The sequence below is a fragment of the Neopelma chrysocephalum genome, unplaced genomic scaffold (genome assembly GCF_003984885.1).
Source record: "Neopelma chrysocephalum unplaced genomic scaffold, ASM398488v2 Primary Assembly neopelma1_75, whole genome shotgun sequence".
NCBI classification, from domain to species: Eukaryota; Metazoa; Chordata; class Aves; order Passeriformes; family Pipridae; genus Neopelma; species Neopelma chrysocephalum.
Genome location: NW_020897736.1, coordinates 5,108,402 through 5,125,978, shown reverse-complemented (window position 1 = coordinate 5,125,978; position 17,577 = coordinate 5,108,402). Strand labels below are relative to the sequence as shown.

Below are 17,577 nucleotides of genomic sequence, written 5' to 3'. Positions count from 1 at the left end.
AACTAACAGTGTGGAGGAAAAAGTGCCTCTCTTGCCACAGTGACACAATTGTAGTTGTGAATATAACTTGTGCAGCACACCTGAGTTCACTCAAGGGACCACTGCCACCAAGAACTGCTTGGCCCAAGCCGAGTACACACTACCAAAGCAGGCAGTGTATCCCAGGCCCCTTACAGACCCTGACAGACAGAAACTGTCCTGCCAAGGCTATGGTTAACAAGTACCTACAGCATGGATGCCAAGGATGTCATAACTGAAGTGTTGATATGTGGGATGAGGGTGAATAATAGCATTGGTCATCCTCATTTCTACCCACATGCAAACTTCCCCCAGTACAGCTGAAAGCAATGCAGACACACATGCCACTACAGACCAGCCATAGCAATGTGACTACACAGCATCCTCCTTATTTCTAGTTCTGTCACAGGGATCCACCATCTACAACTGAAATGTGACACTGAATCCAGCAATATCGCAATACCAGCTGGGGGCCCCATTACTGTGTTTTCAAAGGGGGGTTGATTTATGTCACTTCTAAAACAAATGAGGCAGGTAGAAAGGGCTTGTATTTATTTTCCTGCCTTTTGAGCTGGATTCCCAACTTAATCAGTATGTAAATTGTACTGTTCTGTGCAACTGTGTTTTCAGTCAAATTAATAACAATGGCCTTTATTCTTTCCTCAGATATGTTCTCCACTTATTAGGATGAAAGGGATGTGTCATACCTGTCTGAGATTCGGCCTGAATACATTCACATGTCTTCTCCACCTACAATTCAGTATGAGAAATCCAGTTAGTCAGAACTTTGTCAGTATTTTGTAATATTTAGGGCTCAAACTAAAGCAAGCATAGCACTATTTTCACTTACCTTATTGTTGTCATTGCACAGTCTACTAATTGACACATAGTGTCTAATCTTTCTGTAGGCAAAAAACAGTGTGTTAATTCCCATCCAAACCTCAGCTCTAATTCAGTGCTGATACTCAAAGTAGGTACGAGCAACAGATTATTTTAGCATAAATCCTGTTCTGCCAGGAAGGCTCAACTTGGAAGAGGAAAACCCCACAGTTCTGCATGCAATCTGATCCACCTTCTTTCCCAGGATAGTATGAAAGGACTCATCATAAACATACCAGTAACTAACATCCACTTGTGTGCTCCAAAGGCTCGATTTGGGGACCAAGTGGAAGTTGCATAAAAATCAAGACATGCTTGAATTCTGCCCATGACCAAAGCACACAGTGACCTTATCACATAAAGACACCTGGCAACAGCCATGAGTAGGTGAGCATGGAGGGACATGGTACAGGGGCACAGTTGGACCTGGTGGTCCCACCACAAAGCATAGAGAGACCAGAGAGTGCACTTGAACTTCAGGGAGTATTACAAGAGTCAGGGTCACAAGTGAGCACACCTGGATCTTTGGCTCCTTTTGGGGGAGAAGTAGGAGAATTTCACTTTCCCTGCACACAGCATGTAAAGCTGATTTTGCCCCAAGGAATTAAATGCAGAGGTCTGAGGCTCCTTTCCTTGCATAAGCTTCCATTATACTCAGTAACAGGATAATCTAATGTCTGCTGAAAACAACTGAACTCTAAACTGAGCCTTGAGACATAAATCATGGTTTAGCTTTCATACTTACCCTCCCTGTCCAATGACAGGTAGTATCTTCACATTTTGTTGTATGCTATCTCCATTTTTCTTTTTCGCATAGTACATTCCTTGCCATTCCTGAAAAAATAATTCAAGTAGAAGGAAGTTCAGATAAAACAGGAAGAGAAGCTGTAGGTTCATGCCTTCTTTCATTGAAAGCTGTCTTACTATACAAAACCAGGTAGGACTGGTTACCCTCAAATTTCTCCCCTGGAACAAACCTGTAGGTCACTGTGCTGCTGCCAATGCAGAGAGAACTTCCAGAGAGGCAGCCTGTGAGTGCCCTGATGGCAACAACTGGACCTCAGGTGTTGTGGGAATCAGACCACATATTCTCTTCAACATCCTACCTCAGTGGTGTTGTAGGTTGCTGGGAGAAGATCTGGCACAGATCAAGAGCTCAGACCAGTCTCTGCCTGGAGCAGGAGTTCCCACGAGGTTCTGGGAGTGCCATCAGGCTCTAACTGTGTTGGGCATCACCCTGCCCAACAACCCTGCACCACACACCACATGGCTGGGACTGCTACACTGACCTGCCTGACTTTCTCTCTGACTCTGTTGACTTGTCTCAGGACAGGAAGGTCAATGCAAAACTGCTGTGCTGACCTGATCGCCTTCAATTCTGGACTGCACCGTCTCTCCTGCAGAGTTGGGAAGTCTTATCACTGGTTATACATTAAATATATCTGTGAATAAAAGTGCTTTGATATCCTACTACATTTACTTTCCATACTGTCAGTTTACTATCAAAAAGTGTCAGAAATTTTTCCTTTTTTTTTTTTTTTTAAAGCAGAAGAAAGCTTAGTAGAATAGCTCCTGGATTCTGCCTCCCTGTAAAAGCAGTCTGGTTTTAGGATTGTCTACACATTTCCATCCCTAGAATAGCTGTTGGTGGCCTTTTTAAATAGGTGTGTATTTTGAGCTGGACATCTAATAAATACCAAGTGATTAATAAATAATTGATTTCATATTGCACATTCACTTGATACAAACTGCTCAGTGCAATTGCTGGTGCAATTGCCGTATTTCAGTTGAGTTCAAGAGACTGCAGATCAGATCTTACAAACATATGTGAAAATACCTTCATGAGGCAGATGATACATATTTATTTATGTGAGACTGACATACAGTCAAGTGAGGCTGATTTCAGAGTCAGGTAGGCTAGAGCACAGGTACAGATAGAAGAGTTTTACATTTATGTTGATGGAGCCAGCAAACAGACTCTAGCCCACAGAGAAATGCATGGTAACAGGCTGAACAGAAAAAAATATGAACGGCTTTTCTGAGGATCTGTCAGAGAAAAGAACTGTGCATAACAAACTGTGAAGCGAGTGTTACGTCTTCTCCTGTGAGCTGCTTGAGGAATACAAATGAAGATAAAGCAAGCATCACAAAACTCAATGCTCTCATAATTAAAATATTTATATCGATAGCCTCCTGACAACCAGGATGAGGTAGAGATGAGTAATTGATCTCTAACCCAGGCAATAAACCCAGGATGTACATAAAGGGATGAAGTCATAAGGTACAGATTGGATAATTCCCTCATTGAAAGTGCATCCTTCTCAAGACAGGTTATTCACTAATGTGTTCTTCCTAGTCAACAGATCGATTTTTTCAACTTGTGAATTTCTAAAACCTGTGAAACTGTGGCAGGAAATGTGTGAGGGAAAAGGTCAGCACAATTCTGAGAAATAGCAGGTCCAAGCCAAACTCCTGCTGGTAGGTAAAGTTCTCCCAGGGATGTTACTGAAATGTATTTTAAGAACACCATATGCTCTTCCCAGAGTCTCTGTCAGCAATCCAACAGAGAAGAGCTGCTTCCTAAGACGTGCTGTCAGTCAAGCTCATCATTCTGTCTGCATCAGAGCCACACACGTCCTGTGATCAGTCCCTGCTCTATGGCATGGTGTGCTGGGATCAAACACAGAGTAAAAACCATTCACAGTAAAAAACCACACAGTTTCACCCTTTACAGAGTGATCAGTGCTGATGTTTCAAACTCCATTAAGAAGTCCAAGACACGCATCTGCCACTGAGCACTCATACATGCACAGTAAGGAATCCCCCAATTCAGCCTTCCTTTTAGACTGGGGCTTCTTGCACAAGACAGCAAAGTTCAGCAAACTGCTTTTAGAAAACAGAGCAAACCAAAATAAACACAAGGTGTCATGAAAACAATCTGTAAGAAAGTAAGGCTGAGTTAGGAAGCAATTGCCATAGACCTTTATCACAGACTGTGATTGCTCTCCCACCCGCTCTGTAAAGACTGATATCTCGCAAACAGCTCCCAAGGAGTGAGAGGAATTGCATGTCTTGTCTGCTTTATCAATAGCTATGCATCTCACTTCAAAAAAAGCAAAACTAAGATAAAGAGCTTTGTGTCAAACTGCAGAGATCAGAGGCAGCAAGAATTCTAGTCAGAATTGCACATTTCATCTTAATGGATGCAATTTGAATCATGAAACAGAAGAATGAAGAAAGCTCAAGTTTTTTTTAAACTCCTCAAGTATGGATGGATGAACATGTCTTTCAATAACATTGACTTCTTGCAAATTACAGCCAGCTGTAGTAACAAAAAATGAACTTCCAGAGATATTGTTTTTGCTAAGACAAACAACATCCTGACCCAAGAATCCCTACGTACCATGCAATTAGCAATTTTTGAGTATAATGCCTATGAACTTTGGATATACTGAACTTGCCCACAGGACTATGTTTGTCAGCAAAAGAGGGGAAATGCTGCAAGAGTCCATCTTCCTAAATTCCATTTAAAGATGAGAGGTAGATTTTATGCAGCCCACATTTTTCTAAGGACCAGAAAACCTTGCTTTCTATTATTTTTATTATTATATTACCATGTTTGTTCAAAACAGAAAAGTCAAACCTGTTGATAGGAGAATATCACAGCAGTGGACAGTTGGCTTTTTTGATATGCTGTAACCTACAGTAGCCAATATAGGGCCCATTGTAGTGGGAAGGTAGTCTTCTAAATTTAGGATATAAAGAAATCACAACACTGAAAGCAATGCACAGACCACATCAGAATGATCCAGATAAGTTAGGCACCTCTGAAAATGCTGTAACATCTTGACACAAATAATTTCAAAACTTCAAATATTTCAAAGGTTATTCCTCACAGTTAACCTCGACTTGCAACTACTTCCTGTAATAATTTTATTTGTAATTCATTTTTATATTAATATATAAATGTAAGGTTACACAGATTACATACTATAAAGTGTTCCAAAGGGAAACACAAAATATGTGTAAACAAAATATATCCACCTGAAACAGCTTAAACTGTTCCAGACAGACAGATAGGTAGTATTTCATTAGCCCTCACCATTGAAGTCGTACAGTCAGGAGTAAAATAAGTGCAAGGAAAGAGATGGATTAGGGTTAGATTTCTATCATTCATAGAGTAAAACATATTTCTGTTATAAATGACATTTTTATCAGCCCACTAAAATATTAAAAAATTTATCACTTCATATCTTGAGAATTGATGTTGTGGATTTAAAACCTGACACATCCAATATATTTGAATTATAACTTAATAAATACTCTCTTCTAACATCAGTTTCGTATTACACTCATTTACTTTGAGATAATTTTGGTCAGGCAAGAGAGATGTGAAGCTCCATAATCCAAGCTATTGTCTGTCACTGGGATCTCTTCCAACAGCCAATACATGTAGAAATGAGCGACACGTTCTCGTTGAAATGCACACGGGATCTGCCCCCAGCCAGAGCACAGCTTTTGTTGATCAGTGCTTGTGTCAGCGCCCTGATTTACAGAGTATGACTCACCACAACCTTGCAACCCTGTGTAGATGCACAGAGTGCCATGATTCACTTCAGCATCTCCCTGCTCGGTGCCAGTAATGTGCTGCTTCCCCCTGGACAGTCGGTACGGCCCCACCAGCTGTCCTGACTCAGGTCTGACCGTGGGCCATGACGCACCACCCAACACACCAATTCCCAAATCTATTTGTGTAATCTCCATGATCTTCTTCCTGTGTGGTACTGTGACACGTTCAATGGCATCAGAAGCATTTACACCTCATTGTGGAAATGCAGATGGGAGCTCCTAAACAGATCCTCACAATACAGCCACAACACTCCCAAAGCAACATCGTGGAGTACCAGGCAAACAGTAACATCCCTCTGTAAAGACCTCCCTTAAAGCCAGACCTTGCACAATCTTAGTGCAATGAACATTTCTAATGGAAATCCACTAGACATCTCCCATTTCATTAGAGGATAAAACACACTGGCAGCTGGCACCTATCACTCTCAAGTGATATTGCAAATGTCTCTGATATTTTTACGCTCTGAACTTGCAAATCAGCTTCCACATGTCATATTTCAACGTGGTACTTTTCTCATTTACATAGCACTGGATAACATGTGCATCCATCTCATTTCTCTTGTTTGCTACAAACAGCATAAATTGTAAAGAAACTCAGCAAGTCACTTATTTTCATAAAACAAGTACCTCTTCCAAGCAAGAAAAGAGAAAGAAGCCCTTAAAAAACCTCCCATTTTTTACTTCCTGTTCTTGTTTTGAGTGAGAAAGTTGCAAATGCTACTTTTCTGTGAAGCTGCAAGTCACGACGTGTCATCCCTGGACTACAATAACTCTTACAGGTAGCAAATAATAAGTGATACAATGCCATTACTCACCTTTCCTATCTTTATGCAGGAATTAATAGTATCTAGGAAATCAGCTTTTTTTTCATTTATAGGCACTTCTGTTAATTCCTTTTCTATTAGTTCACCTATTTGATAGCCCATCATTGTTTCAAAAGCAGGATTGACGTACTGTGAAACAAAAACAAACAAATACCCATTGAACAGTGTACTCAAAGCACAACAGAATCCCCTTTTCTGTTTGCTAAACCATGGGATCTCTTTCCTGGCTTGAAATAAATGTCAGCATGTACTACTCCTGAGAGAGATGCCCACATTTTTTAATTTGTGAAGCAAAACAGGAATGTCCGTGCCAGAATAGCTCTGTGGAGTGTGTGCCTGTGAGCAAAGAGAGGGAAATTTTGGAAACAGCTGAGTATTACACATTAACAGAGTTTAGACAGACAGCATAAATTCCTGAAAAATGGGTTCTGTCAGTTCTCAAACATATAAACCTCAAACCTACCTTTGTGTTCCTAAAAATCACAAATTTGATGGTGGGATAACATAGGAATATTAACCTTATCTATTAGCAAATTCATTGTCTTATTCTATGTAAGGGCCAACCATCACTATTCCCCTGTCCTGGCAAAGTCCAGCCAAGCAGACTGGAAGAAGTGGAATTTAATAAAGCACTTTCTCTCTGGAGTGAACGTTGCATTTCACTGCAGTTTTGTGGCCCTTGCCCAATAAAACTGAAGATTGTTACCGACAGCCCACACCTTCATGAGCCTCTCGCTTGCTGAGTTACAGGCACAGCTCCTGTCAGAACAGCATCTGAATGTCTCACAACTTACAGTGTTTTAATATGAGAGAAATGCCCTCTGCTTCTAAAGCTTCCCCCCTAAAGGTTCCTTCCAAAAGGTTCCCCTCCATGTGCGAAAGCCCTGCCCGCTGGAGCTCCAGGACTCCTGCACATGTTGGTTCTCTCATACTCTGGGGCTGTCAGCAGAGGGACAAAAATGGGTCTGAAAAAAACATATTTAAAACAACTTCAGGATGTGTTCTGTTATTTTTGTAAAAGGGATGAAGAAGGCACATCCTGAATTGAAATTGCCAGTGTCAAGATTTGGGTCAAGAAGGTACAATTTATATGCATGTTATAATTCCCAGAGGCTTAGACTCAAGCTCTTTGCTGATAATAAAATCATTCTTCACTGCTTCATAGCTGGGGATGGAACTAACTCCTTTATAAAGATGATGGTTTTCAGAACTGCAAAACTAAGCACAATTTCTTTTCCCTATTTTAAAGAAATTTCTAAGAGAGGATTACATTCAAAAACAGTTGGCCCAAGAATTCTGAGACATCAAACAGTATCAGATTTTTGGAAAAAAAAAAGTGTACAATTATTTAAATAGAATATCCATTAGATTTTCAAGAGCATCAAATTAAAATACAATATTTTTGGAAAAGAATGCATACAAGCCAGTGGCTGCATTCATTCTTGATACAAAAGAATCAATCAAAAAATAAAAACAAGAGAGTAAATCCTTATTCATTCAGAAACAACAATCACCCTTAAAATTGACTTGATTTATGCAAGATACTTTAAAATGGAGAAAATTCTACTCTACAGCTAAACTCACTTCAATCTTTTAGAACCATTAAGTTAGATTAGATTCTTGTGCTGTAAGAAAGAGTAAGTGTAATCATGGATGAAATAAAATACAGAGCAATTTTCTGTATTTTTATAACTGGAACAAACCTGTATTACATGGTCTTCACTTGTGATCTCAATGGCTTCTTGACTTTTCTCTAATGCTGTAAATAATGAATTACACGCCCTGGAAACAAAAAAAAAAACAAAGCATCTCATAAAATTTTATCCTCTTAATTCTTCTTATATATGACAATAAAGTATTACAACTCCATACTGGATAATGTTGTATTTCAACAATTATTGTATTTTCTTCAGCTAACTGCCATTCTATAATTAACTACCATACATAAAATAAATACTCTATTAAGATGTGGCTGAATTGAAATTTTTTTGTTCATAATGTTTTTGGTTTACCTTAGTTTGAACTGTGCCTGTACCTGTCCAAATTCCAGCTGAATCAACTCATTGTAACAGGCCATTCTACTAGAATTTTCTATATATCTCTGCAAATAAAAGGGTAGAAATATTTAATTAATACACATTTCTGAATTCAAGGGTATGAAGCTCTGTTTTCTTTTGCTTGATAAAGAACCAAAAAAGGAGTAGATAGGCCAAAAATGAACATGCTGTGACACAAGCAACACGAGAAGACTATTTTTTTGGGACTAGTAAAACTTTTTAGGTTACTGCATTTTGAAAAGGTGACTCATGGTAATGAGGTTCAACAAATCTGTTTATTCTCTGTGTTTGTTAGGAGGATCAATATATTTTTTTAAAAATCTACTTTTAGCTTTCATGCTACTTATTTTAAATAAAGTGAAAAAATTGTTGTCTCTCAAGGCATCAAAATTTGAGATTATTTGGAGTTTCTAATTGCTAATACTCCAAATTTTCTACAAAGAAGAAAGCAAAATTTCCAGTCAAACACACCTACCATTGGATTCAAGTATTGATTTTGGGGCTTGTATAGCAATGACCTCAGTATCTTTCACGTTATTTTAAAACTTCTCATATTTACCAGATATGAGCCTGAGCGTTAAATCTTTGTTCATGCTAAACCAGCACAGAAGTGGATAGTCTGCAGGGAGGATTGATTATCAAAGGTAAGCCACCACATTAAGGTGTTAAACAAAATTTTCTGTGCTTTGCCATTAGCCCCATCTCCAAGGCTCTGATCCATAAATAATTCATAACTTGTGCTGAATTACTTATGTGCCCCCTGGAATGACTCTTTTCATTTAAATACCATTATCTTCAGGCTCTAGCATTTCCTGGACTGGGACCTTACTAGAAATAAGCAGAGGGGTGCAAATGGAATGTGATGGGATAGCAAAAAATCTGGTGAGCATGGAACCAAATATTCTGAATCACACTTTAAATCAGGCCCATTTTTGTTCCATTGTCAGCTGAATGCAATAAGGAATCCACTTAACTGATGCACTAATAAGCATCTTTTTAGCTTAGTTGGAATAGTTGCCAAGGAACAGATTCAATATAATACTTTTCAAGTGCCTCCAAACAATAGATAATAGCATTTGACAGTGTCTGAAGCCTATTTACAGATGTGAATTGGCATCTGATAGAAGAGATTTCCCTCAGCACATTGTGTTGTTCATTGCAAGCTGCTCTCTGGCTCTGCCACAGTCACCAGTCAATTTTGTCCATGTCAACTTTTCAATCAGAGCATCATATATTTAATCCAAAATAAAGGTATAAAGCAATAAAAAGTCTCAGCACCACTTCTTACGTTCCTGAGAATGTCCACCTACTCAGCATTATTCTAATTCTACTGGTGTATTGTGCTCAGAACTGGGACCTATAGGAATGAGCAGCATGAACAGGATCTACAGGTTGGATCACTGACACAAAAAGGGACTGAGCCAAACTTCTGGATAGTTTCTTGCATGAAAATTTTGAAATATCAGAGCAACCCAGTACAATATTGCAACACACATACCCTTGTGAAGCCAGCAGAGATCAGGGGCAATATTGATGACTCTTCACGGTCAGTATGCCTTGGAAAAAAAGAATAATAAAGTCAGAGATTATTTTTGTAATCAACTGAGGCCAAATTTCACAATCCAAGTGACGTACCCCAGATGTCACACATACTGCTAGATCTTTACAGGATCTAGTAATAAAAATACATTTTTTGTGGTTTTTAATAAGCTTTCATCTTTGGCATGGAGAAGTCAAAACATTATTTTCCTTTATGCACGTAAGGTGCTGCTAACACCACAAAAACCCTTGTGCTTCAAGGAAAACAATTAATGAGCTAGGTTGTTGAACTATTCCTCCTTTTTTGGTACTGGATTCTTTATTGGTTATGCTGTCCTTAGTCAGAGATGCACTTGAAAGTCTATACAGCCAAAGTTTTAAGAAATTCCTTGTCTGAATGTACCAAATCTTAGATGGGCAACTCAAGATGCCTGAATGAGGACAGATTTGCTAGTGTTGCCTACCCAGTGCCTTCCAGTGGGTCACTTTGGGACAACATATTCCTAAATGAAATACCTAAATAGTTTTGAAAAACTTGGCTGCACTAACTGTTAAAAGACACTCCAACGTATGGCTGGAATCTGGGAGAAAGGCCACTATGTTAAGTTTCTGCAAATGAGCAGATTGAAGCTTTTATTTACACTTGAAGTTTCGGGTCTTGAAATGTTTAGTTATGGTCTTTTGTTTGCTAGAGATGGGGGTATATTTTTAATGGGGAATTTCAACACCTCATAATTAGTTTTCAGAATTTATGTTTTCTGAGAAATGGCTATTCCCAAAATCGTACTTTGAGGAAATTGTCTTCCAGTTATTTCATTTCAGACTAAATATATTGATTTTTTTACATTATTTTATGATAAATAAGTAATGTTTTCAGAGGAGGCGGATGGAAAAAGCATATGTAGTGCTTTGCTGAGATGTCATAATATAGTTTGTCTTGCTTTTAAAACTTCTGTGGTCGGATGATACTTTGTACTGATCAAATTGTACTGATCAAATTGTTCTGTATCTTTTTTCACAACTTAGCAGGTCTTCTGTTTGTGCTGAGATTAATCATATTAAAAGGCAGATCAAGAAAGGTTCAAAATACAGATCTCTGAGACATTCTGTACAGGAGGCTGCAGAAGTTGTTTGAAACATACTCTGAAAGCCTGCAATGATCAGGAGAGTGGAAAAAAACCCAAAACCAAAACACAAAGTGAGATCTCCTTAGTAAAAGCAGAAATGAAAAAAAAATTCCTGCCTCAATCCTGTGGTCGAGGACAGGGAAAACTCTATGTGGTATATAGTTATTACTAGCCCAGTACTAATTCAAGTTTTTAATGTAGTATTTACTTTCAAAATGATAAGATTTACACTTTTGATCACACTTGAAAGTAAAGATATGAGTATTTACCTTTGTACTACGCAAATAATGACTGTATTTTCTGAGGCTTTCGTTGTTCTGATAGACCTTTAAATAAAAAGCAAATAATTTGAATTTTTTTAAGTTCACATTTCAGAAATCATGACTTTACAGAATATTTACACAGTACTTTTCTTAAAATGTCTCTTTTAACTCATCTAACAACAAAACGAAAATCAAATCCCGAGCCTGTTGCTAAGAAAGGAGAATAAATTCAGCCATACTGAGACTCCATTAACATAGATTATTCTAAAACTTAAATATTATCAGTGGGGGAACAGCAAAAATTCTCCACTCTGAAATGGCTTATAATGGACTTGTTTGAAGGACTTGGTCTCACTCATTTCAGGTGCATTTTACTTTATTCTGGGACAGAATGGTAAACACGGGAGAAGGGGAACAGTGCTGATACCTAGAGTTTGCCTGACAAAGATCTTATCTAGTTCCTTCAGTTTAGCAAGAAGAGCCTTTGTCCCAGTGCCTTGACCCCACCACACTCACCCAGGGTACATACCCTGACCCTGCCACCCCCACCCCACAGCCTGCTATTCAGTCTAGACACATTCCCAAGGGGTATTTCACTGGAAAGTCACTGAAGTAAGGCACCACTGCCTGTCAAGTCTCTGTGGAGAGACTCAGAAAGGCAAATCTTTTTCTCCTTTTTTTCATACTTCACAGCAGTTTCTAAAAGTATTTTTGGAATCGGATTGCAACTTTGCTCTTCATAACATATTTTCAAATGTTGTAGGTGTGGAAACACGCACACCAAACGTTGCCTGTTTGCATCTGGGGTTGCTCAACAGCAAGTAACAGTGCAAAAAAATCAGAACATTCATGAAGTGAATGTATTAATTGAATTGCTTGGTGACATATGCTATCTTTTCAGTTGGTTTAGTGTGCAAACAAGGAACCAGGTATTTGGTAATAAAAAAAAAACTAACAGAAGAAAAACAAACAAAAAACCCAACAGTTCACTATGGCCAGAAAATTCGTATGCTGTGGCTCCAAGCCAGATCGAGCTTCAGACACCCTAGCACACAACCAAAAATGCTGCTGCTATCAGATGTAAAGCACTGAGGTAATACTATTTGATGCTGTCAGTGCACACCTGTCCAGAAAAGTATATCAATGATCAATAGTTTATAAAAAGGTCATATAAAAGCAAAAAAACTTTGATGATGTGTTAACTATATTGTTAAGCGTTAATTACACTGAAATGGTGCTTACCTGCATAACGCTTCTGCATCAAAGTATCTGGAATGCCTATGGTCAATAATGATAATGTCATGGTGTTTATCTAGAAAGCTTTCTAGTGCAGACTGAGGTGTCCTGGCAATGTTACATCGAAATCCAGCTTTCTCACATGCCCAACGGAACCCATTACTCTGGTCGTCTTCCTCAGCAAACACTAAAAGTACCTGCGTTAAAGACAAACAGTGAAGAATTACAAACAAATCTTACATGTACAGTATACAGATTCTGTAACTTTTGCCTATTCTTAACATGTTTTTTAAAGCTACTTCCAAGGCTTAATCCCTAATCGGTTTTTAACAGAATTGCTTTCTACAGACCACTGCTTTTTTATAGTTGTCTGTATACAGAGGTGTTTCAAGTGGATAAAACAGTTTGCCAGAACCACGTATATCCACACGGGGAGAACAAGTTTGGAAAGTGTCTCTCATGTCATTATCTACAAAGAGAGCTTAGGCAACCTGCAGAGATTAGGTGCCTGCATTTCAGACAGTGTACATGAACTAACACCAAGTCCACTTCACTGAAACTGTCTCACACGCAACCATTTTCTTGGGGTTTATTTTTCTTGGATCATATTCTAGAAAAGGGAAAAAAAGGCCATGCTTCATCTCGTGTGAATCAGTACTCAATGGTGCTTCAACAGCATGATGAAAAATGTGCTTTCCTTTTTATCTCATCCTAGTTCCCCAAAGTACTGGATGCTGCCCACTCTGTGGGGTTTCTGGAAATTACAGACAGGCTGGTCTAAATGAACTCAAGCCAGACTGAAATCATAAGTAGTACCTCTATATATGGAGCATGTCCCTGTGTGACTTCTACACAAAGCTTGCCATGGGATTTATATCACAGAAGGAGATTACCATAGTTGAAATCCAGAACTGGAAGTCAGATCTGTGAGCTAGTATTTGTTCTGTCCTAACTTGCTGTGTAATTGCCAATAACTAATCTCTCCGAGCCTTTTTAAAATCAATACAATACCTATATACTAAAAATATGATAAAGCCCAATTCTTTTAAAATGTATTCCAAATTCTAGGATTTAAAACAGTAGAGAAGATAAACATAAAGTCTGCTAAGGAGGACTCTTACTGATATGACTGTTCTTTGCATCAGGATAATGTTTTGCAGACAAAAACTTCTTTTGCCTAAAAGAATACAGCGTGGCAGACTAAAGATCTGTGGTGTGTTGTTTTGGGGGATCACTCAGTACATGCAGCCTTTCAGGAAAGATGGACAAATAAACCAGCATTTGGTCTATTGTCCCAAGACACCAATCTTTCAGTAACTTAATCAAGCCACACTTAGATATATGCTTCAGCCAGACAATAATATGGAGCACACGTAACTCACACCCTGCTGCTGTTTATCTTCCAGATGATTTTAGGAACTCCAGTGCTAGTTATACTTTGGACCAGGTTGGTGAAATGTCTACCAGTAAATCTTAACATTTTCATGTACTGCATATTTTTGTAAGACTAAAGGACTTTGAACTCACTGAGTTCAGGTTCCTTTTATAGCAACCTGCAAAACTGTTTGCAAAAACATGTCATGATTTCGGCTATATTTAGTGAAGTTAATTTACAACACCTTAAGAGGGGAAGAAAGGTTTTCAGCAATAGCACAAAAAGTCAGCAGATCTGAGCTGTATGATTGACTCTGGCACAAATGTGATGTTGCACAACTTCTCCTTCCCTCGTACCTGCCAGCTATATTACCAGGACAAACCAGCAGCATTTTCAGAGTGGCCTATGACTGGGCAAAAGTGATAAAAGCATTAATAACAATACAGGAGGCAGAAATATTCAAGAAATGTTTCTTATTTACACTGAGGGAACAGCTGGGTGAGGATGTTCTAAAATCTGATGTTGAATAACACTACTGTCTGTTTTGAAAATAGCTCAGGAAGATGTTGAACTGCAATTCTCAAAGACATTTTCACATTATTAGGTTCAGATGGTATTCACTGAGGAGTTTTCTAATTACTGACTGAGGAATATCTTGGATGATTAATGGTTCAGTATGCCTTGGGATATGGGAGACTTTTCAAAGGAAGTCCAAAGGAGTCATGTATCTCCAAACCTCATACCCACCCCAGACAAATAAGGGGACAGCTGACATAAGACCTTTATTAATGAAGAGACAAAGGAGGATTAATTAATGCCAGTCAGCAATGAACAGCAAAAAAACAAGCTCACTTCATATCTTCTGTAATAATGTTGCAAGTTTTGTTGATGCTAGCACTAATTCTGGTATAATAGACCTTGACAGGATATTTGGCTTAGTATCAGTTTGATGAGATTTTGATTAAGAATTGACTACCAGTAAAATACAAAACGAGGCACTCACTAAATTGATTACAAGCTAACTGATAGCTCTATTTTTATGAGCTGAGAGATGGTTGGAGAAAACAGGCAGGGTTTTTAGGATATCACATAGAATGTCAAGATAAAAATCTGTTATGTGCATATTATCACTTGATAAAAATGCTCTGTGAAGATCTCTATACCCTGAAAAATTCCAGTCATAAATTTTAAGCTAACATCTGTGATGTGTCAGAAATCAAGACTTCAATTTGAACTGCTGTGTTACCTGAAGTTGATCTTGATGAAGTCTCATAGGGCCAAACTGCACATCTGTTACTGGTGCCTAAAAGAAATAAAAAGGGATCTTATTAATGCCTTACACCTAAGGAAAAAGAAAAATTATCTCTGTTAGAGAAGACATTTCTTATCTACTACTGTCTCAGGGATATATTGTTATCATAATGATGCTGCTGCTTCATGAGAGTCTTACTCTGCTTTTGTAAATTTATATGCTAAGCTGCATTAATAGAAATCAACAAGCTAGTGCTTAATTTTTTTTTAATTATTGTTATTTTAAACGTAAAGTAATGGATTAGTCACAAAAGTCTGATAGATGTTATTTTTCTGTATCCTCTGTATCAGTCCAACTGTTCTGCAAAACATGGAAATGTTTAAAAATTCCATCTTTTAAAGTCCAAAAAAGCATTAAATCTCCAGGAGAAAGGCAAAAATATGTAATTCTGCCCTTAGAATTTCACATGGAACAGGTGCCCAAGAGTGCTAAAAAACCACAGCAATTTCATTTCTCCAACAACATTTTTCTACATTCTCTCCTTCCCACCCAGTGCCTCCAGAGAGGGTTCCAGAACTCAGATATCTGTAGCTGATGAAGCAACGCAGCTTTGCTTTGAAAAACCCTGCAAAAACACTGTCATGTGTCATGCTTTCTACATGTCAGCGATTCCCACATTAGATTCTGAACAAGTAACACAATCAAACAGTTTAGCTTAGGATGCATGAACTGAGCTGGGCTCTTTCCCCCTCATGTGTCCCTTCATGGAAAGGAGGGCAATGATGAGAAGTGCTGTTTATCACAACTGCTTCTCTTTTATATCATTAACCATTAATTCAAGCTTGAACATGAATGACTCTTCAAGTGGTATAGGATAGACTTTCTAAAGTAGTTACACACATAAATACAGAGGGAGACTGTAATAGGATTACACAGGTCTGGTTCTTTGGGAATTCCCACAAGGCAAATATCAGCACTTTCAATGTGCTTAAATATTTTTCACCTCTTGTCCCAAAAATGAAAACTAAAAAGCAGGAATAGAGATGTTCCCAATTCAAAATAGGAAACAGAGACCAATCAGTGGTCCTTGGAGTCACATAAACTCTTCAAAAGTAACTGGAGAAAGAAAGCAGAAGAAAACAATTTTTGGCAATGCAGTAAACGGAAGACATCTCTGGATGCAAATGTGCAAAGAAAAGAGCTGTTGAGCACAAAGGTGGCATTTTTACATTGTTGTTTTTCAATATTAAAACCACACTTGAAGATCAGATTTATTGCTTTACAGTCTGGAATTTTTCCATTAAGTAATTCTAAAGAATCATCAGCACATCCCACAGAAAAACCTTTTAGAATTGCACACTCCATTCTTTCTATGACCTTACTGCTCCATTGCTCAGCCCTCAGAGTTTCTCATGTGTGATTTTACTTATTTATCAACTTGGAAGTCATCACTGCAACATTAAATAAGCAAGAAACATGAGTCAAGGAAAAATGGCAACCTAGTGCCTGCAAAAAAAGCCAGGAACCAGTGTTTGTCTGTCTTGTTTAAGAGGGCCTTAAAGAGCTGATGTTAAAATGACATGGAGGGGTTTCAGATTTACTCAGTCATTCTGGTCAGATCGGATTAGTTTAAATACTCTCCAGTCTTTTTTTTTTCTAATTTTGAGACTAAAAATCTCTCTTCAGTTGGAAAACTCAAGCTGCTTTATTCTCCCTTGTGGCCCATCATCCAATTATTCAAAATCCACACTAGAAAACAGCAAATACTTTTGCTGATAATGCACACAGCAGGAGGGAATCCATCTCTTTCCACCAGGGTTATTGGTTTTATAGCACTGACAGTAGTAACTACTCGTCTGAATCAGTAAATCAGCAGAAATGCCTGAAGGACACGGAGAGAGAACATGTAAGACATGCCTTTTTATAGTCACTTCTCTGTCCATAACTGTACTTCAAATCAAATCCTGACACATTTTTTTGTACACTCCAACTGCCAGCATAAAACAGCAAGTGTTTCCAGTGTCACTGAATGATAGGCCTGAGATGAACTTCACTGGCATCTGAGGGGATGCAAAACCCCATCTACCAGGCTAGTGTACACTTGGATTATTGGTCCCAGTCCAAGGGGAATTTTAACAAATGAGATAAAGTCAGTATTGTCAATTACTGTTTCTCAGATGCTTCTTCTAAAAAGTTTGTGAATGAATAGTCATCAAAATATTTAAAGGACTGAGCCTGAAAACCACTTTTCTGCCAGAAATCTGTGGCTATTGCAGCACTGAAAGCACCTGTCTATACACCATTTAAGCTTAAATCACAAGAAATGTCCAAATGAGATAAATTGTCTTGTTACACATTAACTTGCTGTCCTGAGTGGA

General features: G+C 38.3%; 1 protein-coding gene across 3 annotated transcripts in view; it reads right to left on the bottom strand.

Annotated features, from left to right (window-relative positions):
• The window catches only part of PDE8A (phosphodiesterase 8A), a 149,565-nt gene that overhangs the window by 18,082 nt on the left and 113,906 nt on the right, over positions 1-17,577 (bottom strand). For all 3 annotated transcript variants that reach the window (XM_027688155.1, XM_027688156.1, XM_027688154.1), the window contains exons 2-11: positions 15,194-15,250; positions 12,579-12,769; positions 11,343-11,399; positions 9,906-9,963; positions 8,363-8,451; positions 8,054-8,132; positions 6,342-6,479; positions 1,643-1,731; positions 869-920; positions 726-768 (exon numbers count right to left, since the gene is read on the bottom strand). In XM_027688155.1, coding sequence (XP_027543956.1) covers positions 726-768; positions 869-920; positions 1,643-1,731; positions 6,342-6,479; positions 8,054-8,132; positions 8,363-8,451; positions 9,906-9,963; positions 11,343-11,399; positions 12,579-12,769; positions 15,194-15,250 — 853 coding nt within the window. The remainder of the gene's footprint in view (positions 1-725; positions 769-868; positions 921-1,642; positions 1,732-6,341; positions 6,480-8,053; positions 8,133-8,362; positions 8,452-9,905; positions 9,964-11,342; positions 11,400-12,578; positions 12,770-15,193; positions 15,251-17,577) is intronic.